General features: G+C 46.5%; 2 protein-coding genes across 7 annotated transcripts in view; one reads left to right on the forward strand and one right to left on the reverse strand.

Annotated features, from left to right (window-relative positions):
• Nucleotides 1–6,219, forward strand: part of lmbrd2b (LMBR1 domain containing 2b) — a 45,942-nt gene extending 39,723 nt beyond the window's left edge. For all 3 annotated transcript variants that reach the window (XM_048526938.2, XM_048526939.2, XM_059644999.1), the window contains 5 exons: nucleotides 2,469–2,572; nucleotides 2,783–2,829; nucleotides 2,933–3,029; nucleotides 3,205–3,340; nucleotides 3,480–6,219. In XM_048526938.2, the coding sequence (XP_048382895.1) occupies nucleotides 2,469–2,572; nucleotides 2,783–2,829; nucleotides 2,933–3,029; nucleotides 3,205–3,340; nucleotides 3,480–3,540 (445 nt within the window). In that variant the 3' untranslated portion in view covers nucleotides 3,541–6,219. The remainder of the gene's footprint in view (nucleotides 1–2,468; nucleotides 2,573–2,782; nucleotides 2,830–2,932; nucleotides 3,030–3,204; nucleotides 3,341–3,479) is intronic.
• LOC125450882 (nipped-B-like protein) overlaps nucleotides 5,170–20,153 on the reverse strand; it is a 510,140-nt gene continuing 495,156 nt past the window's right edge. For all 4 annotated transcript variants that reach the window (XM_059644995.1, XM_059644996.1, XM_059644997.1 and 1 more), the window contains 2 exons: nucleotides 17,492–17,677; nucleotides 5,170–5,846 (listed from right to left, as the gene is read on the reverse strand). In XM_059644995.1, the coding sequence (XP_059500978.1) occupies nucleotides 5,481–5,846; nucleotides 17,492–17,677 (552 nt within the window). In that variant the 3' untranslated portion in view covers nucleotides 5,170–5,480. The remainder of the gene's footprint in view (nucleotides 5,847–17,491; nucleotides 17,678–20,153) is intronic.

Genomic DNA, 20,153 nt, shown 5'->3' on the forward strand with positions numbered 1-20,153 from the left:
AATGATAGTAAAAGCTTCTTTCAATACATAAGAGACAAACGAGAGGCACAAGTAGACATTGGACTGCTCCAAATTGATGCTGGAAGGCTGGTGATGGGAGATAATAGCTAAAGAACTTAATAAGTACTTTGCGTCAGTCTTCACAGTGGAAGACATGAGTAGAATCCCAAAAATTAGGGAGAGTCTGGGGGCAGAGTTGAGTATGGTAGGCATTACAAAAGAGAAAGTGCTAGAAATGCTAAAAGGTCTAAAAATTGATAAATCTCCTGGCCCCGATGGGCTACATCCTAGAGTTCTGAGGTACATGGCTGAGGAAATAGCGGAGGCTTTGGTCGTGATCTTTCAAAAGTCACTGGAGTCAGGGAAAGTCCCAGATGATTGGAAAATTGCTGTTGTAAACCCCTTGTTTAAGAAAGGATCAAGGCAAAAGATGGAAAATTATAGGCCGATTAGCCTAACCTCGGTAGTTGGTAAAATTCTAGAATCCGTTGTTAAGGATGAGATTTCTAAATTCCTGGAAGTGCAGGGTCAGATTAAAACAAGTCAGCATGGATTTAGTAAGGGGAGGTCGTGCCTGACTAACCTGTTAGAATTCTTTGAAGAGGTAACAAGTATGTTAGACCAGGGAAACCCAGTAGATGTTATCTATCTAGACTTCCAAAAGGCCTTTGATACGGTGTCTCACAGGAGGCTACTGAGCAAGGTGAGGGCCCATGGTGTTCGAGGTGAGCTACTGGATTGGATTGAGGATTGGCTGTCTGACAGAAGGCAGAGAGTTGGGATAAAAGGCTCTTTCTCGGAATGGCAACTGGTGACGAGTGGTGTCCCGCAGGGTTCAGTGTTGGGGCTATAGCTGTTCACCTTATATATTAATGATCTGGATGAAGGGACTGGGGGCATTCTGGCGAAGTTTGCCGATGATACAAAGATAGGTGGACAGGCAGGTAGTACTGAAGAGGTGGGGAAGCTGCAGAAAGATTTAGACAGTTTAGGAGAGTGGTCCAGGAAATGGGTGATGAAATTCAATGTGAGTAAATGTGAGGTTTTGCACTTTGGAAAAAAGAATACAGGCATGGACTATTTTCTAAATGGTGAGAAAATTCGCAAATCAAAAGTGCAAAGGGATCTGGGACTGTTGGTGCAGGATTCTTTAAAAGTTAACTTGCAGGTAGAGCCCGTGATTAAGAAAGCGAACGTAATGTTGTCGTTTATCTCAAGAAGGTTGGAATATAAAAGCAATGATGTGCCTCTGAGACTTTATAAAGCTCTAGTTTGGCCCCATGTAGAATATTGTGTCCAATTTTGGGTCCCACACCTCAGGAAGGACTTACTGGCCCTGGAGCGTGTCCAACGGAGATTCACATGGATGATCCCTGGAGTGGTATGTTTAATGAATGATGAACGGCTAAGGATCCTGGAATTGTACTTGTTAGAGTTTAGAAGGTTGAAGGGAGATCTAATAGAACATAGAACGTAGAACATTACCGCACAGTACAGCCCTTCGGCCCTCGATGTTGTGCCGACCTGTCATACCGATCTGAAGCCCATCTAACCTACACTATTCCATGTACGTCCATATGCTTATCCAATGACGACTTAAATGTACTTAAAGTTGGCGAATCTACTCCCGTTGCAGGCAAAGCGTTCCATTCCCTTACTACTCTCTGAGTAAAGAAACTACCTCTGACATCTGTCCTATATCTTTCACCCCTCAATTTAAAGCTATGCCCCCTCGTGCTCGCCGTCACCATCCGAGGAAAAAGGCTCTCCCTATTCACCCTCTGATTATTTTATATGTCTCAATTAAGTCACCTCTCAACCTTCTTCTCTCTAATGAAAACAGCCTCAAGTCCCTCAGCCTTTCCTCGTAAGACCTTCCCTCCATACCAGGCAACATCCTAGTAAATCTAAACTTACAAGATACTGTATGGTTTAGAAGGCGTGGACACTAGGAAGTTGTTTTTGTTAGGCAGGGAGACTAGGACCCGTGGGCACAGCCTTAGAATTAGAGGGGGTAAATTTAAAACTGAAATGAGACGATATTTCTTCAGCCAGAGAGTGGTGGGCTTGTGGAATTCATTGCCACAGACCGCATTGGAGGCCAGGACGTTGGATGCCTTCAAGGCAGACATTGATAAATTTTTGATCTCACAAGGAATCAAGGGCTACGGGGAGAGTGCAGGGAAGTGGAGTTGAAATGCCCATCAGCCACGATTTAAATGGCACCGTGGATTTGATGGGCCGAATGACCTTACTTCCAGTCCTGTGTCTTATGGTATATTTAAAGGTGAGATAGAGTATTGATCAAGGAAAGCAAGGGGAAAAAGGACAGAAATGTACCCATGAGTAGTATCAGATTAGCCATGATCCTTTTGCATGGTGGAGCAGGCTGGAACAGGCTGAAGGGCCCACAGCGTAGACGTGTCCCTATTTCTTATGTTCGTGACATTGACTATTTTTCTCATCAGCCTGGGTACACGTTGCCTGAATCTCCTTGGCTTCCAGCAATTTATGGGAGATAACGAAATGACATCTGACCTTGTGGATGAAGGAAAAGAGCTAATTAAAAGAGGTGAAGTGTTTTTATCAGAATCATCATTGTGGTATCTCAGCACATTTTTAAAATTCAGCTCAGGGAAAGATCGAGTTTTCTGGTATCTGTGTCCGTGATGGAGATTGTGTTTAAAAGGGGACATGTTTGTACATTGTCTTCGTGGGAGGCTGTGTTAAGCAATCTGGTCAACATTGGTTCACAGACAAAATCTTAATGTTTCTGTTGCAGAGAAAAGGAAACGGCAGCGACTGGAAGATGGGGAGAATCGGCGAAGGGTAAGCAGTGGGTCCTTAACACGTTAAACCTGCTTGTTTCTTTCCAGCTTTTATGTTTTCTCTCCCATTATCTTGGGTATCATTTTGTGTCTTTTTTTTACAGGAGTGGAAAGAACGCTACGGAAACCAGAAAGACAATTTCACTCGGAACAGGGGCTCTCACTCTGAAATACCTAGTTCACTGCATGCAACTAAGCGAGGTAAGACATTGTCCTTCTGTTACGAACTTCCCTTAGTTTCTCTAACATTTGTGCTTTTCTTACACCTCCCAAATACCTAAACCACGCCCCAACCAACAACCAACAGTACCTATTCAGCTGAACTTGTCAGTGTTAACTGACTTCTGCTGATCACAAATACATGGTTTCTTTTTAGCTTCCACAAAGTACTCCCGCTGGAACAGTCGGTCAGAAAGGGATGGCATGGAGTTGCTGCAGGATCCTGAGCCTATGGATTTCAATGCTGACACCTTCAGTGATGATGGCCCTGATCAGAACTCTGACCTGGGAAGGTAAAGAGCAAAGGAACAATAGTGTGGGAAGGGGCTAATAGTTAATGGCTTGTTCAGACAAGTAACCTTTGATATCAGTTTCTTTTGTGAACCTTGGAGTTGTTTGTGCTCTCTACTGACCCTGTTCCTATTAATTTAGGTACCAGCCAAGTGGAAGGTATCTGTCAATGTCTTGCAGCCGGATCTTTGATGATATCTGAATGTGCACGGATTTGCATCTGCTCAAGCATATGCCACTATCTGCCCTCACTGCCACATCTGAGTGGAAATTTTGTTGGGAAAGAAATATCTGCTCCCTTCACAAATACAACCTTTGAAGTCCAGTCACTGTAGTAAAAATGCTTTGGGATGTCTTGATGTCACGGAAGGTTCTTTGAAAATACAAATGCTTTTTCATCCCTTCCTTCCAGTTTTACTACTGCAGTAGTGTACTGATATTTCATTTTGTGCGTGGGCAGTGGGCCTGGGTTCAGGAGTACATTTTGCAGAAAGTATTCCTGTTAATTTTGCTTTTGCACTTTTCTGCCCCTGGAATGAAGGATGCATTTTGGGCCAGTAATCAGACTTCTGTATTCACATCTTTGGGTGTAAAGAATCATTGTAATTTAATCAGGTGTATTTAATAAATAGTGAAGCAAAACCATTGCTGTTTCTGAGAGAACAAGCAGCAACTGCAGACCTTATCCTAACAACCAAGTTGTGAGGTTGTAAGGGTAGTGGGACTCTCTTATATGCAAAATTATAATGCAGACTACTTAGCTAGACATTTATCAGTACCAGAAGAATGTGGGAGATGGTCATGAAAATAGAAAGCTGGAACGTGGCCAATTTCTCACTCATCTTAACTGACATTAAGGAAGAAACCACCAATTGTAAGGGTTAAGTCACTGAAAAGGACTGTTATATCTCAGGAGCTAGACTGTAGACCTGCTGCTCTGAGGGGCTGTGATGGAACAGATCTAGATGAGACTTGAACCTCCAGTGTACCCAGGATAAAAACTCAATTGTGCTGAAACACCATCTAACATTACAGTTAACAGCATTTCTCTCATCCTTTCACACACATTGTTTGGCCCTGGTTTTAGCTTGGCTCCTTACTGCAGTACAGGAAATAATAGGTGACACTGGAGAGTGTCTGGATACAACCAGGCAAAGACTCACCTGGTTCAACTGTCATGACGGTTCTGATTAACACACTGGGACTTGCTCCCCAAACCTGGCAGCCCTTGAGACACTAATATTGAACATGTGACCATACACTAAGGCTGCTCTCGAGTGCTCTTAACAGATGTGCAAAGGTTCCAATTTCCTTGTTTGGCTATTCATTTCCAATAGATCTAGCTGATTGAAGATGGTGTAGTTTTAATCAATCAGGTTGTGCATTGATAAAACATTAATGAAAAAAGCAAAAGTTTTAGTACTTTTACAGAATTTGTTACCAACATTGAGGAAATTCAAACCTCCTGCACATTCACTTGACATAAAAAACACAACCAACTGGAAACAGACAGGTAACAAAGAGAGGTAAAAAATTTATTGCAGTATTTGTTCCGCCAGTTTGTTTTGGCTGGGGATCCCTTTTTTTTGTTTTGCCAGAGTGACCCTAATACATTTAAATCTACATTTACAAAACAAAAAAAATCAAATAAAATCTCCCATGTAGGTCACAGATACTGCATGCTTTCATTAGAATAAATTATATCCAGCACAGTCTGGCATTGTACATCCTGTAAAATAACTTCTCTCTGGAACTTCTGCTACACTAAAGAAAGCCATTGCTGCTAGGTTAAACTCCAAGAACACTTTATTAAGAACATTAACAGACTAAATTCCAACATTCACTTAACTTTTATTTTTAAACAGAATTCTTTTTCCAAGATATAAACAATTTTTTGTTTTGTTAAACTATAATACAGTGGGAGTTAAAATCAATCAAGAAGGTTCGGCTGTACAACAGCGAAGGAAGCTCCCACGAGAAAATGGTATCTGACAATTGCTCTTCTCGTTTGTCTCCGTGTCTGAATCCTAGTAGAGTTCTGCAGACTGTGAAACCATTCATTTTATAAGTGTTGTCAGAATATGGTCTTTTAGCCCCAAGTTTATTCTCACTGCTGTGAATTTGGCTGCAGTTTTAGTTGTGTTAGCAGGAAGATCCTTCCTTTGCTGCATACAGCGATCGTAAAGTCTGAACAACTTTGTTAGTCAGCTTATTTGCACTTGTCAGAGCAATTTTCTTGTAAATGATGTCCGACTCTTTGATACTGTCAACCCAAGGCACCAGTTTGCGGCCCTCTCTGCGTTTAGCCTCTGTCCAAGAGCCACTATACGAACCGGCCATCCAATGAACACTGAAACCACTGTTGGTCTTTTCGACAACTCTCGCAATCTGTGGCCGGTCTTTATATTTAGGGCAGCAGATGGCAATCACATCCATTACTTCCACAGCTTCATGCAGCTGAGCTCCAAGATCCCCTGGCTCAGACAATCGTTTAGATCTTCTGGTTGCCTTAGAGATGATTGGAAAGAGAAGTGATTAGTTAACGGACCAGCAGCTAAGCAATAGCTCTTGCCTTTGAAAGACACAGGCAACTGTACCCAAGTCAAACATCCAAAGATGCAGGTGACTGCCTAATCATCAACACTAGACCTCAAGAATGGAACCATGTCTGAACAACAGCACTGGGCCCTTTGGAAAGTACAGGTAACAGTGCCTGAATGACAGCAGGGGCTTGAGAAAGATCTCATTCCTGAATGGCTGGGTAAGCTTGAATGAGGATGGGGGAAAACAGGAACCAGAAGAATACAACTTTTCAGATTTAGATTAATGCAAATTGTCCTTCATTATGTCCTCTTGTTCCAAATAAAAATATTAACAGGAACTCTGACTGAGTTTGTTTTAACTGGAATACAGGAGGTTGAAGGGCACCCTAATAGAAGTTTCTAAGATTGCGAATGGAATGGATAGAGTGGAAAGTATGAGGCTTTTTCTCAGGGTGGAGGGATCAATTGCTGGGGGCACTGGTTCAATGTGCAAACGGGAAATTTTAAGAGATGTGCGAGGCACATTTTTCACACAAAGGATGGTGAGTGCCTGGAATGCATTGCCAGAGGTGACGGTGGAAGCAGACAATAGTCACATTCAAGTAGCACCTGGACAAAAACATGAAAAGGAAACAAATAGAGAGAGATATGGATCTTCTAAGTGAAGACGGTTTTAGTATGGAAGGGCAAAACGTGTTGATGCAGGCTTGGAGGGTCAAAGGGCCTGTTCCGGTGCTGTACTGTTCTGTGTTTGAACAGGAATAGACCTTACTCACCTTTCAATGTGATAATGGCTGATCTGATTGAAGCCTTCAATTTCACTCGTGCCCATCTCCCATAACTCTTGACTCCTTGGCAATCAAAATTCAGTGTAACCTTGCCTCAAACGTATTTAATATCCAAGCCTCTATTAGACCTTGGGGTACGGAAGTTTAAAAGATTTCTATTATCCATTAGTGCTGCTCTCTCTGTGCCAAGAGGTCTAGGTTTAAGATCTACCCACTCCACGGATATCTAACAACATCTCTGAACAGGCTGATCAGAAAAATGGGTAACTTAGGAATTAGAAGTAGGAGAAGGCAATTCAGGCTTAAATTCCACAATTTAACACGGTAACAGCTGATCTCATCCTGGTCTCAACTGCACTTTCCTACTTGCTCCCCAGAGCCTTTTATCTGGCTTTTCCTCAGAAACATGTTTCTTTCTTTCTTGAATCTGTTGACTGATTCTGCCTTCTCTGCAGTTTGTGTCAGTGAGTTCCATAGAATTATAACCTTTTGAGAGATGTAGTTTCTCCTCATCTCAGTTTTGAACCTATGTTCTCTCACTCTATATCTATGGTCAGAATGGCAGGCAGTGACCAGTGGGGTACCACAAGGTTTGGTGCTGGGACCCCAGCTGTTTATGATATATACTAATGATATAGATGAAGGCATTATAAGTAATATTAGCAAATTTGCTGATGACACAAAGCTGGGTGGCAGTGTGAAATGTGAGGAGGATGTTATGAGAATACAGGGTGACTTGGACAGGCTAGGTGAGTGGACGGATGCATGGCTGATGCAGTTTAATGTGGATAAATGTGTGGTTATCCACTTTGGTGGCAAGAACAGGAAAGCAGATTACTATCTAAATGGAGTCAAGTTAGGTAAAGGGGAAGTACAACGAGATCTGGGTGTTCTTGTACGTCAGTCAATGAAAGCACGCATGCAGGTACAGCAGGTAGTGAAGAAAGCTAATAGCATGCTGGCCTTCATCACAAGAGGAATTGAGTATAGGAGCAAAGAGGTCCTTCCGCAGCCCTACAGGGCCCTGGTGAGATGGCACCTGGAGTATTGTGTGCAGTTTTGGTCTCCAAATTTGAGGAAGGACATTCTTGCTATTGAGGGAGTGCAGCGTAGGTTCACAAGGTCAATTCCTGGAATGGCAGGACTATCATATGTTGAAAGACTGGAGCGACTGGGCTTGTATACACTTGCGTTTAGGAGGATGAGAGGGAATCTGATTAAGGCGTATAAGATTATTAAGGGATTGGCCAATCTGGAGGCAGGAAGCATGTTTCCGCTGATGGGAGAGTCCAGAACCAGAGGACACAGTTTAAAACTGAGAGGTAGGCCATTTAGAACAGGGTTGAGGAAAAATTTCTTCACCCAGAGAGTGGTGGATATATGGAATACTCTGCCCCAGAAGGCAGTGGAGGCCAACTCTATGGATACTTCCAAGAAAGAGATAGATAAAGCTCCTAAAGATAGTGGAATCCAGGGTTAAGGGGGATAAGGCAGTAACAGGATACTGATTGTAGATGATCAGCCATGATCATAATGAATCGTGGTGCTGGCTCAAAGGGCCTACTCCAGCACCTATTGTCTATTGGTCTCTTGTTTGAGAATGTCCCTTAAGAAGGAACATCTGTTCAACAGAGATAATGGGAACTGCAGATGCTGGAGATTCCAAGATAATAAAATGTGAGGCTGGATGAACACAGCAGGCCAAGCAGCATCTCAGGAGCACAAAAGCTGACGTTTCGGGCCTAGACCCTTCATCAGAGAGGGGGATGGGGGGAGGGAACTGGAATAAATAGGGAGAGAGGGGGAGGCGGACCGAAGATGGAGAGTAAAGAAGATAGGTGGAGAAGGTGTGGGTGGGGAGGTAGGGAGGGGATAGGTCAGTCCAGGGAAGACGGACAGGTCAAGGAGGTGGGATGAGGTTAGTAGGTAGCTGGGGGTGCGGCTTGGGGTGGGAGGAAGGGATGGGTGAGAGGAAGAACCGGTTAGGGAGGCAGAGACAGGTTGGACTGGTTTTGGGATGCAGTGGGTGGGGGGGGAAGAGCTGGGCTGGTTGTGTGGTGCAGTGGGGGGAGGGGATGAACTGGGCTGGTTTAGGGATGCAGTGGGGGAAGGGGAGATTTTGAAACTGGTGAAGTCCACATTGATACCATATGGCTGCAGGGTTCCCAGGCGGAATATGAGTTGCTGTTCCTGCAACCTTCGGGTGGCATCATTGTGGCAGTGCAGGAGGCCCATGATGGACATGTCATCAAGAGAATGGGAGGGGGAGTGGAAATGGTTTGCGACTGGGAGGTGCAGTTGTTTGTTGCGAACTGAGCGGAGGTGTTCTGCAAAGCGGTCCCCAAGCCTCCGCTTGGTTTCCCCAATGTAGAGAAAGCCGCACCGGGTACAGTGGATGCAGTATACCACATTGGCAGATGTGCAGGTGAACCTCTGCTTAATGTGGAATGTCATCTTGGGGCCTGGGATGGGGGTGAGGGAGGAGGTGTGGGGACAAGTGTAGCATTTCCTGCGGTTGCAGGGGAAGGTGCCGGGTGTGGTGGGGTTGGAGGGCAGTGTGGAGCGAACAAGGGAGTCACGGAGAGAGTGGTCTCTCCGGAAAGCAGACAGGGGTGGGGATGGAAAAATGTCTTGGGTGGTGGGGTCGGATTGTAAATGGCGGAAGTGTCGGAGGATAATGCGTTGTATCCGGAGGTTGGTAGGGTGGTGTGTGAGAACGAGGGGGATCCTCTTGGGGCGGTTGTGGCGGGGGCGGGGTGTGAGGGATGTGTCGCGGGAAATGCGGGAGACGCGGTCAAGGGCGTTCTCAATCACCGTGGGGGGGAAGTTGCGGTCCTTAAAGAACTTGGACATCTGGGATGTGCGGGAGTGGAATGTCTTATCGTGGGAGCAGATGCGGCGGAGGCGGAGGAATTGGGAATAGGGGATGGAATTTTTGCAGGAGGGTGGGTGGGAGGAGGTGTATTCTAGGTAGCTGTGGGAGTCGGTGGGCTTGAAATGGACATCAGTTACAAGCTGGTTGCCTGAGATGGAGACTGAGAGGTCCAGGAAGGTGAGGGATGTGCTGGAGATGGCCCAGGTGAACTGAAGGTTGGGGTGGAAGGTGTTGGTGAAGTGGATGAACTGTTCGAGCTCCTCTGGGGAGCAAGAGGCGGCGCCGATACAGTCATCAATGTACCGGAGGAAGAGGTGGGGTTTGGGGCCTGTGTAGGTGCGGAAGATGGACTGTTCCACGTAACCTACAAAGAGGCAGGCATAGCTGGGGCCCATGCGGGTGCCCATGGCCACCCCCTTAGTCTGTAGGAAGTGGGAGGAGTCAAAAGAGAAGTTGTTGAGTGTGAGGACGAGTTCAGCTAGGCGGATGAGAGTGTCGGTGGAGGGGGCCTGGTCGGGCCTGCGGGACAGGAAGAAGCGGAGGGCCTTGAGGCCATCTCCATGCGGAATGCAGGTGTACAGGGACTGGACGTCCATGGTGAATATGAGGTGTTGGGGGCCAGGGAATTGGAAGTCCTGGAGGAGGTGGAGGGCGTGGGTGGTGTCACGGACATAGGTGGGGAGTTCCTGGACCAAAGGGGAGAAAATGAGGTCCAGATAGGTGGAGATGAGTTCGGTGGGGCAGGAGCAGGCTGAGACGATGGGTCGACCAGGGCAGGCAGGTTTGTGGATTTTGGGAAGGAGATAGAAACGGGCCGTGCGGGGTTGGGGAACAATGAGGTTGGAGGCTGTGGGTGGGAGGTCCCCTGAGGTGATGAGGTCATGAATGGTGTTGGAGATGATGGTTTGGTGCTCGGGTGTGGGGTCATGATCGAGGAGGCGGTAGGAGGTGGTGTCGGAGAGTTGGCGTCTGGCCTCAGCGATGTAGAGGTCAGTACGCCATACTACCACTGCGCCACCCTTGTCTGCGGGTTTGATGGTGAGGTTGGGGTTGGAGCGGAGGGAGCGGAGGGCTGCCCGTTCTGCGGGGGAGAGGTTGGAGTGGGTGAGAGGGGTGGAGAGGTTGAGGCGGTTAATGTCTCGACGGCAGTTGGAGATGAAGAGGTCGAGGGAGGGTAGGAGGCCTGGGGGTGGTGTCCAGGAGGAGGACTTGTGTTGGAAGCGGGTGAAGGGGTCAGTGGAAGGAGGGTTGGGTTCCCGGTTGAAGAAGTAGGCATGCAGGCGAAGACGGCGGAAAAACTGCTCTGTGTCCGACCGTGACTGGTATTCGTTGATGTGTGGTTGTAGGGGGACAAAGGTGAGCCCCTTGCTCAGGACTGACCGTTCGTCCTCAGTCAGTGGGAGGTCTGGGGGGATGGTGAAGATTCGGCAGGGCTCAGGGTGGCTGTCTCCTCTGGGGTTGCAGGCTGTGGAGGTTGTGGGCGGAGCGATGATGTCGTCGGCCGTGGGCGGGGTTCCGTCGGCGTCGACCGTGGGCGGGGTTCCGTCGGCGGTGGGAGGATCGGGGTGGGCGGCAGCAGCTGAGGGGAGGGTGGTGTGTGGGCTGTAGTACCTGGACGTGGAGGTGGTGACTGCAGCAGCGGTTCCGGAAGTTCTGTGGCCGGCGGAGGCCGATGTGACGTCATCGGTGGGGTCTCCGGCCGTGTCCTCATGGTCAATGGCGGCGGGTGCATGGTGGGGGAGGGGCAGGGACAGAGTCGGGATTTGGGAGGCGCAGGAATCCTCTTGTGGGTGGCAGGGGCCCGTGAGTTGGTTGTACTTACGATTTTTGGTGTCCAGTAAAGCTGAGTGGAACTGGGTGTTCAGTCTGTGGATCCTGCGGAGGATAAAAAACAGCAGGGGTCCTTTGCAGGTCTGGGAGAGGGAGGCTCTGAGCTGGGGCAGGCTGGATTGCAGTGTGTGGAGGTGCCGGCGCATGGCTGCGAGTGTCTGTTTCAGGACTCGCAGGGAGAAACGCTTCTGAAGGGCCTGAATATTCTGGGTGTAGAGGTGGTCACGGTTGGGACCAAATTGGGAAGGCTGAAATGTGGACTGTAGTCCCTTGGGGATGATCTGGTTCCGTAGGCAGGTGCTGAGAAAGGTGATGTGGCTGTGGTACCTGGTTCCATCCCCTATTCCCAATTCCTCCGCCTCCGCCGCATCTGCTCCCACGATAAGACATTCCACTCCCGCACATCCCAGATGTCCAAGTTCTTTAAGGACCGCAACTTCCCCCCCACGGTGATTGAGAACGCCCTTGACCGCGTCTCCCGCATTTCCCGCGACACATCCCTCACACCCCGCCCCCGCCACAACCGCCCCAAGAGGATCCCCCTCGTTCTCACACACCACCCTACCAACCTCCGGATACAACGCATTATCCTCCGACACTTCCGCCATTTACAATCCGACCCCACCACCCAAGACATTTTTCCATCCCCACCCCTGTCTGCTTTCCGGAGAGACCACTCTCTCCGTGACTCCCTTGTTCGCTCCACACTGCCCTCCAACCCCACCACACCCGGCACCTTCCCCTGCAACCGCAGGAAATGCTACACTTGTCCCCACACCTCCTCCCTCACCCCCATCCCAGGCCCCAAGATGACATTCCACATTAAGCAGAGGTTCACCTGCACATCTGCCAATGTGGTATACTGCATCCACTGTACCCGGTGCGGCTTTCTCTACATTGGGGAAACCAAGCGGAGGCTTGGGGACCGCTTTGCAGAACACCTCCGCTCAGTTCGCAACAAACAACTGCACCTCCCAGTCGCAAACCATTTCCACTCCCCCTCCCATTCTCTTGATGACATGTCCATCATGGGCCTCCTGCACTGCCACAATGATGCCACCCGAAGGTTGCAGGAACAGCAACTCATATTCCGCCTGGGAACCCTGCAGCCATATGGTATCAATGTGGACTTCACCAGTTTCAAAATCTCCCCTTCCCCCACTGCATCCCTAAACCAGCCCAGTTCATCCCCTCCCCCCACTGCACCACACAACCAGCCCAGCTCTTCCCCCCCCACCCACTGCATCCCAAAACCAGTCCAACCTGTCTCTGCCTCCCTAACCGGTTCTTCCTCTCACCCATCCCTTCCTCCCACCCCAAGCCGCACCCCCAGCTACCTACTAACCTCATCCCACCTCCTTGACCTGTCCGTCTTCCCTGGACTGACCTATCCCCTCCCTACCTCCCCACCCACACCTTCTCCACCTATCTTCTTTACTCTCCATCTTCGGTCCGCCTCCCCCTCTCTCCCTATTTATTCCAGTTCCCTCCCCCCATCCCCCTCTCTGATGAAGGGTCTAGGCCCGAAACGTCAGCTTTTGTGCTCCTGAGATGCTGCTTGGCCTGCTGTGTTCATCCAGCCTCACATTTTACATCTGTTCAACATCCACCTTATCAATTGTTTAAGTAAGGAGACCAAAACTGAACACAATATTTGAGATATGGTCTCAGTAGTGCCTTATATACTGTAACATTTCTTTACTTTTATAATCCAGGCCTTTTACAATAAATGCCTGGATTCCATTTGCTTTTCTTATTACATGCTGCACCTGCAGACCACTTTCTGCAATTCATGCACAATGACGCCGAGATCCCTCTGCACTGATACACTTGTAATATGCTTCCAATTTAAATAATAATTTTCCCTTTTGTTTTTCCAGCCAAGGTGGATAACCTCACATTTATTCAGATTAAACGCTACCTGCGACATTCTGATCCATTCTAGTCTAACAATATCCACCTGTACATTCTACCTCATCACTGCTTGCGTTCCCACCTACTTTAGTATCATCTGCAACCTTTGCTATGTTACATTCTGTCCTTGCAGATTATTATATAGATTGTAAATAGTTGAGATCCAAGAACTGAACACTGCAAATCTAAGGAGCAGCTTGGGAACTAGAGACTTATGAGTCTGATTTCAGCGCAAGTTGCTGGAGGTGATTCTGAAGGATAGAACGTATCTGCATTTGGAGAGGCAAGGAATCATTAGGGATAGTCAGCATGGTTTTGTGCAAGGGAAATCACATCTCTCAACTCAATTGAGTTTTTTGAAGTCACTGAGAAGAATGAGGAGAGCAGAATGGTAGACATTGTCTACTAGGACTTTAGTAAAGCCTTCGTCAACGTTCCACACGGTAGACTAATTAGTAAAATTAGATCACATGGGATTCAGGGTTAGTTTGCTGACTGGACAGAAAATTGGCTTAATGGCAGGAGACAGACTGGTGGAGAAGGGTTGTTTTTTGGACTGGAGGCCTGTTACCAGCAGTGTTCAAAAGTGATCGGTACTGAGTCCACTTCTGTCATTTAAGTAAATGACTTAGATAAAAATAAAGTAGGCACGATTAGTAGGTCTGTGGATGACACCAAAATTGGTGGTAAAGTGGACATCGAAGGTTATTTAAGATTACAAAGAGGTCTTGATTCAATTAGGCCAACGGGCTGAAATGTGGCAGATGGAGTTTGATGTGGATAAATGTCAGTATCTGCATTTTGGTAAAACAAACAAGGGCAGGGCTCATACATTTAAAAGTAGGGTCTTGACTAGTACAGTAGAACAGAGACACCTAGCGGTTTAGGTACATAATTCTTTGAGGTTTGCGTCACATGTAGATAGGCTGGTTAAGAAGGCATTTAGCATGCTTGCCTTTATTACTCCTTTGCGTATAGGAGTTGCATCATCATATTGAGGTTGTAAAGGAAGTTGGTGAATACTGTGTCTATTCTTCTTGAATACTGTCTCTCATTATGGTCACCCTGTCACAGGAAGGATGTTATTAAACTGGAAAGGGTTTAGAAAAGATTCACCAGGATGATGCCTGGAATGGAGAGGTTGAGTTGGGACCACTGTTGTTTGTGATATATGTAAATGATCTGGAGGAAGGTGTAGGTGGTCTGATCAGCAAGTTTGCTGATGACACTAAGATTGGTGGAGTAGCTGATAGTGAAGGGGACTGTCAGAAATTACAGCAGAATATAGATAGACTGGAGAGTTGGGCAGATAAATGGCGGATGGAGTTCAATCCGGGCAAATGTGAGGTGATGCATTTTGGAAGATCAAATTCAAGAGCGAACAATACAGTAAATGGAAAAGTCCTGGGGAAAATTGATGAACAGAGAGATCTGGGTGTTCAGGTCCATTGTTCCCTGAAGGTGGCAATGCAGGTCAATAGGGTGGTCAAGAAGGCATATGGCATGCTTTCCTTCATTGGGCGGGGTATTGAGTAGAAGAGTTGGCAGGTCATATTGCAGTTGTATAGGACTTCGGGTCGGCCACATTTGGAGTACTGTGTACAGTTCTGATTGCCACATTACCAAAAGGATGTGGATGCTTTGGAGAGGGTGCAGAGGAGGTTCACCAGGATGTTGCCTGGTATGGAGGGTGCTAGCTATGAAGAGAGGTTGAGCAGATGAGATATTAAAATGTGATGAACACAGCAGGCCCAGCAGCATCTCAGGAGCACAAAAGCTGACGTTTCGGGCCTAGACCCTTCATCAGAGAGGGGGATGGGGTGAGGGTTCTGGAATAAGTAGGGAGAGAGGGGGAGGCGGACCGAAGATGGAGAGAAAAGAAGATAGGTGGAGAGGAGAGTATAGGTGGGGAGGTAGGGAGGGGATAGGTCAGTCCAGGGAAAACGGACAGGTCAAGGAGGTGGGATGAGGTTAATAGGTAGGAGATGGAGGTGCGGCTTGGGGTGGGAGGAAGGGATGGGTGAGAGGAAGAACAGGTCAGGGAGGCAGAGACAGGTTGGACTGGTTTTGGGATGCAGTGGGTGGAGGGGAAGAGCTGGGCTGGTTGTGTGGTGCAGTGGGGGGAGGGGACGAACTGGGCTGGTTTTGGGATGCGGTGGGGGAAGGGGAGATTTTGAAGCTGGTGAAGTGGATTATTTTCATTAAAAAGACGGAGATTGAGGAGGGACCCGATTGAGGTCTACAAAATCATGAGGGGTATAGACAGGGTGGAGTGCAACAAAACTTTTTCCCAGAGTGGGGGACTCAATTACTAGGGGTCGTGAGTTCAAAGTGAGAGGAGGAAAGTTTAAGGGAGATATGCGTGGAAAGTTCTTTACACAGAGGGTGGTGGGCACCTGGAACACGTTGCCAGCGGAGGTGGTAGACGCAGACACGTTAGCGTCTTTTAAGATATATTTGGACAGGTACATGGATGGGCAGGGAGCAAATGGACACAGACCCTTAGAAAATAGATGACAGGTTAGACAGAGGATCTTGATCGGCGCAGGCTTGGAGGGCCGAAGGGCCTGTTCCTGTGCTGTAGGTTTCTTTTGTTCCCTTGAGTTATAATGAGAGGCTGGGACCTTTTTCCACTGGATTGTTGGAGGGTGAAGGGTGGCCTGTACAGGTTTACAAAATCATGAAGGATATGGATAAGGTGAGTGACAGGTGTCTTTTCCCTAAGATGGGGGTACTTCAAGACTAAAAGCATATTTTTAAGGTGAGATGAGAAAGATTAAAAAAAAACACATGAAGACAATATTTTTACAGAGTGCTTTGTGTGTTAAATGAACTTCCAGAGTATCAGAGGATGGAGGTACAGTTACAACATCAAATGTCTTTTAAATAAGTACATGAATAAGTCATGTTTGGATGGATATGGGCCAAGAGCAGGCAGGTGAGAATAGTTTAGTTTGGCGTTATGGTTGGCATAGACTGATTGAACTGAAGGGTCTGTTTCCATGTTGTATGACGCTATGGCACCCCAATAGTTATGGTTCGCCATTCAGTAAAGGACTAATTTATCCTGGCCCTCTGCTTTCTATCAGTCAGCCAATCCTCTATCCAAGCTAATACTCCATATCTTTAACCCTTGGGATCTATTCTGGATCAGCCTCTTATGGAGCACCTTGTCAAAAGCATCCTAGAAGTCTAAATACACCATATCTGCCAGATCCCCATTATCCACTTTGAGGATATAATCAGCAAAGAACTCCAGCAAGCTTGTCAAGCATGACTTGCCCTTCATGAAAACACACTGATACCGGTGAATTGAGCTTTGTTTTTCCCAAGCGTCCAGTTATTGCCTCCTTTATGATTGACTCCAGAAGCCACCCCATTATAGAGGTCAAACTAACAGGTCTAAATAAAAAGTAAAACAAAATCTCTGAACAGGTTGATTAAAAATATGTATCCGTCATTAAATAAGGAAACCAAAAGTCAACACAGTACTTCAGGTGCAGCCTCACCCATGCACTGTGCAGGTGTGGAATGACTTGTCCATTTAATGCTCTGTCCATCTTGTACTAAAGAAAAATATTTCATTTGCTTTCTTAGATTCAATTTATATGCTAATTTTAGGCAATTCACCTGTAAGGATACCAGACCAGTCCACTCTGCATAGAATCATTTTGCTATGTTTCTCCATTTAAGTAATTTTCTGCTCTTGCTAAATAAGAACGTGACATTTATTCTGCATTAAACTCCACCTCTATTTGCCATTCAGTTACCCAAACTAAAGCTCCAGTTATACCCAAGGACATGAACTGCAAAAAAAAAGAACCAGTTTGGTGCTACGCTTCCTGCCGAACAATCTTAGAGTCACCTTATGAAATTATGATAATTAATCAAAATGCTTGTCACTTTCTGAGAAAAACTTTGAAGTCAACGAAGTTTAGCTCATAAGGTCATCAGTGGAGAGACACTTGAGCAATCTGGATTGGTCAGTCACACACAGCAAGGTAGGGCTGAATCCCTAAATTAGATATATTGAGTTTCAAGTTCCAGTGAAGTTGGGAAATTGTCATGATTTTTAAATACATATTAGGATTTATAACCAAGTTAACTCATATGGGCAGGGCTAATGGGGAGAAATTGAACTCAACAGGACATCAATTCTGTAGTTACGTATACCATGACATGAACTCCTGTTCGATTCCTTACCCCTGCAATGCCTCCACCTGCTCGCTCCTCTCCATCACTCTCCTCATCATCGGTTTCTGCATTGTTTTTTGGGCTGCTTCCTCCAAGAAGTGCATTGATTGCCTTATTACGGGCTGCAGTGCTAGCAGACACTTCACCATCTTCATCCTCTTCATCTGGATCCAAGTGTTCCATCAACGTTTTGAACTGAAATGAAATCAACAAGAATGGATATATTAATTCCACAGACATGGGTATGCAGAGTATCGGTGTAACATTTGCAGATCGTGCAAAATTTGGAAATATAGTAAATAACAAGGACAGTCACCCACTTCCAAGCGGAGTGAAGTGGCAAGGCACATGGATGGTGAAATGTAACAGAAGTATGAAGTTATTCATTTTGAGAAGCAATAATAATGCAGCTTTTCACATAAACGGAATCCATTTGTCCTGTCTGGCCTTGGAAACCTGTTACATTATATTTGGAAAAGAAAGATTAGGATCAAAGCATCACGTTATGAAGAAGCAGAGAAGGCTGATAAGGGAAAACAGAAACCGAAAGAACTGTGGACGCTGTACATCAGAAACAAAAACAGAAATTACCTGTAATGCTCAGAGGTCTGGCAGCATCTGTGGAGACAAATCAGAGCTAAGGTTCTGTGACCCTTCCACAGAACTGGGTTAATTCTGATTTCTCTTCACAGATGCTGCTAGATCTGCTGAACATTACAGGCAATTTGTTTTTGTTTCTAATAAAGGGCAATGCTATTGCCATTTGCCCCTTAGTAAACTGAAGACTTCAATCAGATCATCTCTTAACCCTCTAAATTCTAGAGAAAACATGCTTTATTTTTAGTAAAAACCAAAAGAACTGCGTATGTTGCAAATCAGGAACAAAAACAAAGTTGCTGGAAAAGCTCGGCAGGTCTGGCAGCATCTGTGAAGGAGAAAACAGCGTTAACTTTTTGGGTCAGGTGACCCTTCCGCCTTATAATTTAATCCCTAAAGTCCAAGTATCATTCTTGCAAACCCATATTGTACTCGCTCCAAGGCTTAAGATGGGTGCTCAGATTTGCTCACAGTACTCCAAGTAGGGTCTGACCAGAGTTTTGTATTACTGCAACATAACTTTTGTATCCTTGCACTCTAGTCCCCTAGCTATAAAGGCCAGCATTTCATTAGGTGCCATGATTATTTTCTGCACCTAGAAACATACAATTGCTACAGTGTGGAAAAGGCCATTCAGCCCATCGAATCCACACTGACCTTCCTAACAGTATCCCATCCAGAATCATGCCTACTCCAACCCTGCAACTTCCACGTCCAACCTATCTGGCCTGCACATCCCTGGACACTATGAACAATTTAGCATAGCCAATCTACCCAACCTGCAGATCGTTAGAATGTGGGAGGAAACCCGCAAAGACAAACGAAGAATGTGTAAACTCCACACAGACATCGCCTAAAGCTGGAATCAGACACAGGTCCCTGGCGCTGTGAGGCAGCAGTGCTACCCACTGAGCGACCATGCTGCCCCATATTTGTGGTATTTTCAAGATTATGCCCTGAACCCTCAAGTCTCTGCGGACATACTCTGCATTTAACTTCAGACTGTCAAGAAAGAACCTGATCCGCTTCAATCTGATCAATACTGGTACTTTGCACTCAAATGGATATTAGCCAGACCTTCCTCAAAACAACCTCTTTATTCTTGGCCCTGTGGACATTCTGTTCTCAAACAGATCTATTGCTTTGGATACTATTGGCATTCATGAGATAGAGGAGCTGGCGTTCAACTGGGGTCGACAAAGTCAGATTGATTGATTGGTTGGTTTGTCATGTGTACCAAAGTACAGTGAAAAGTTCTGTTTATGAGTAGCACAGACAGATCATAGTAGGTAGGGATGTACAGACCAGAGGTTGTAAATAGACTCATTAGACAGAGGCATATATGTTACGTTACAGAGGGCATGCACTGGGCGAAATCAGCATGAGGCTAGAGTGTCCAATAAGGGCCAGGAAGGAACTGTTCCTGAACCTATGGTGTGTGTGTTCAGGTTTCTGTATTTTCTGCCTGATGGAAGAGGCTGTAGGAGATCATTACTGAGGGTGAGATGGGTCTTTGATGACGTTGGCCGCCTTTCTGCAGCTGTGAGCCGTGTAAATGGAGCCCATGGATGGAAGGTTGGCCTCTGTGATGGTCCGGGCTGTGCACACCATCTTCTGTAAAGGTCCAAGCAGAGCAGTTGCCGTACCCGGTCATTATGCACCCGGACAGTATGTGGTCAATGGTGCATCTGTAGAAGTTGGTGAGGGGCCTTACTTACAAGCCAAATTTCCTGAGCTAGCTGAGGAAGAAGAGGCATTGACATGCCTTCTTGACTGTGATACATACATGGGAAGTCCAGGACAGACTATCAGTTATCATCACTCCGAGGAACTTGATGCTCTCCACCCACTCAACCTCAGTTCCACTGATGTAGATGGCGGTGCGTTCTCCCCATTTCTTTCTAAAGTCAATGCTCAGATCTTCAATTTTGGTGACTTTGAGAGAAAGAGAGAGAGACAGACAGAGAGACTGTTCTCAGTGCACGACATCACCAAGCCCTCTATCTCCCTTCTGTATTTTGACTTGTTAGATATCTGCCCTACCACGGTGGTGTCATCAACAAACTCGTAGATG

The sequence above is a fragment of the Stegostoma tigrinum genome, chromosome 3 (assembly GCF_030684315.1).
Source record: "Stegostoma tigrinum isolate sSteTig4 chromosome 3, sSteTig4.hap1, whole genome shotgun sequence".
Lineage (NCBI taxonomy): Eukaryota > Metazoa > Chordata > Chondrichthyes > Orectolobiformes > Stegostomatidae > Stegostoma > Stegostoma tigrinum.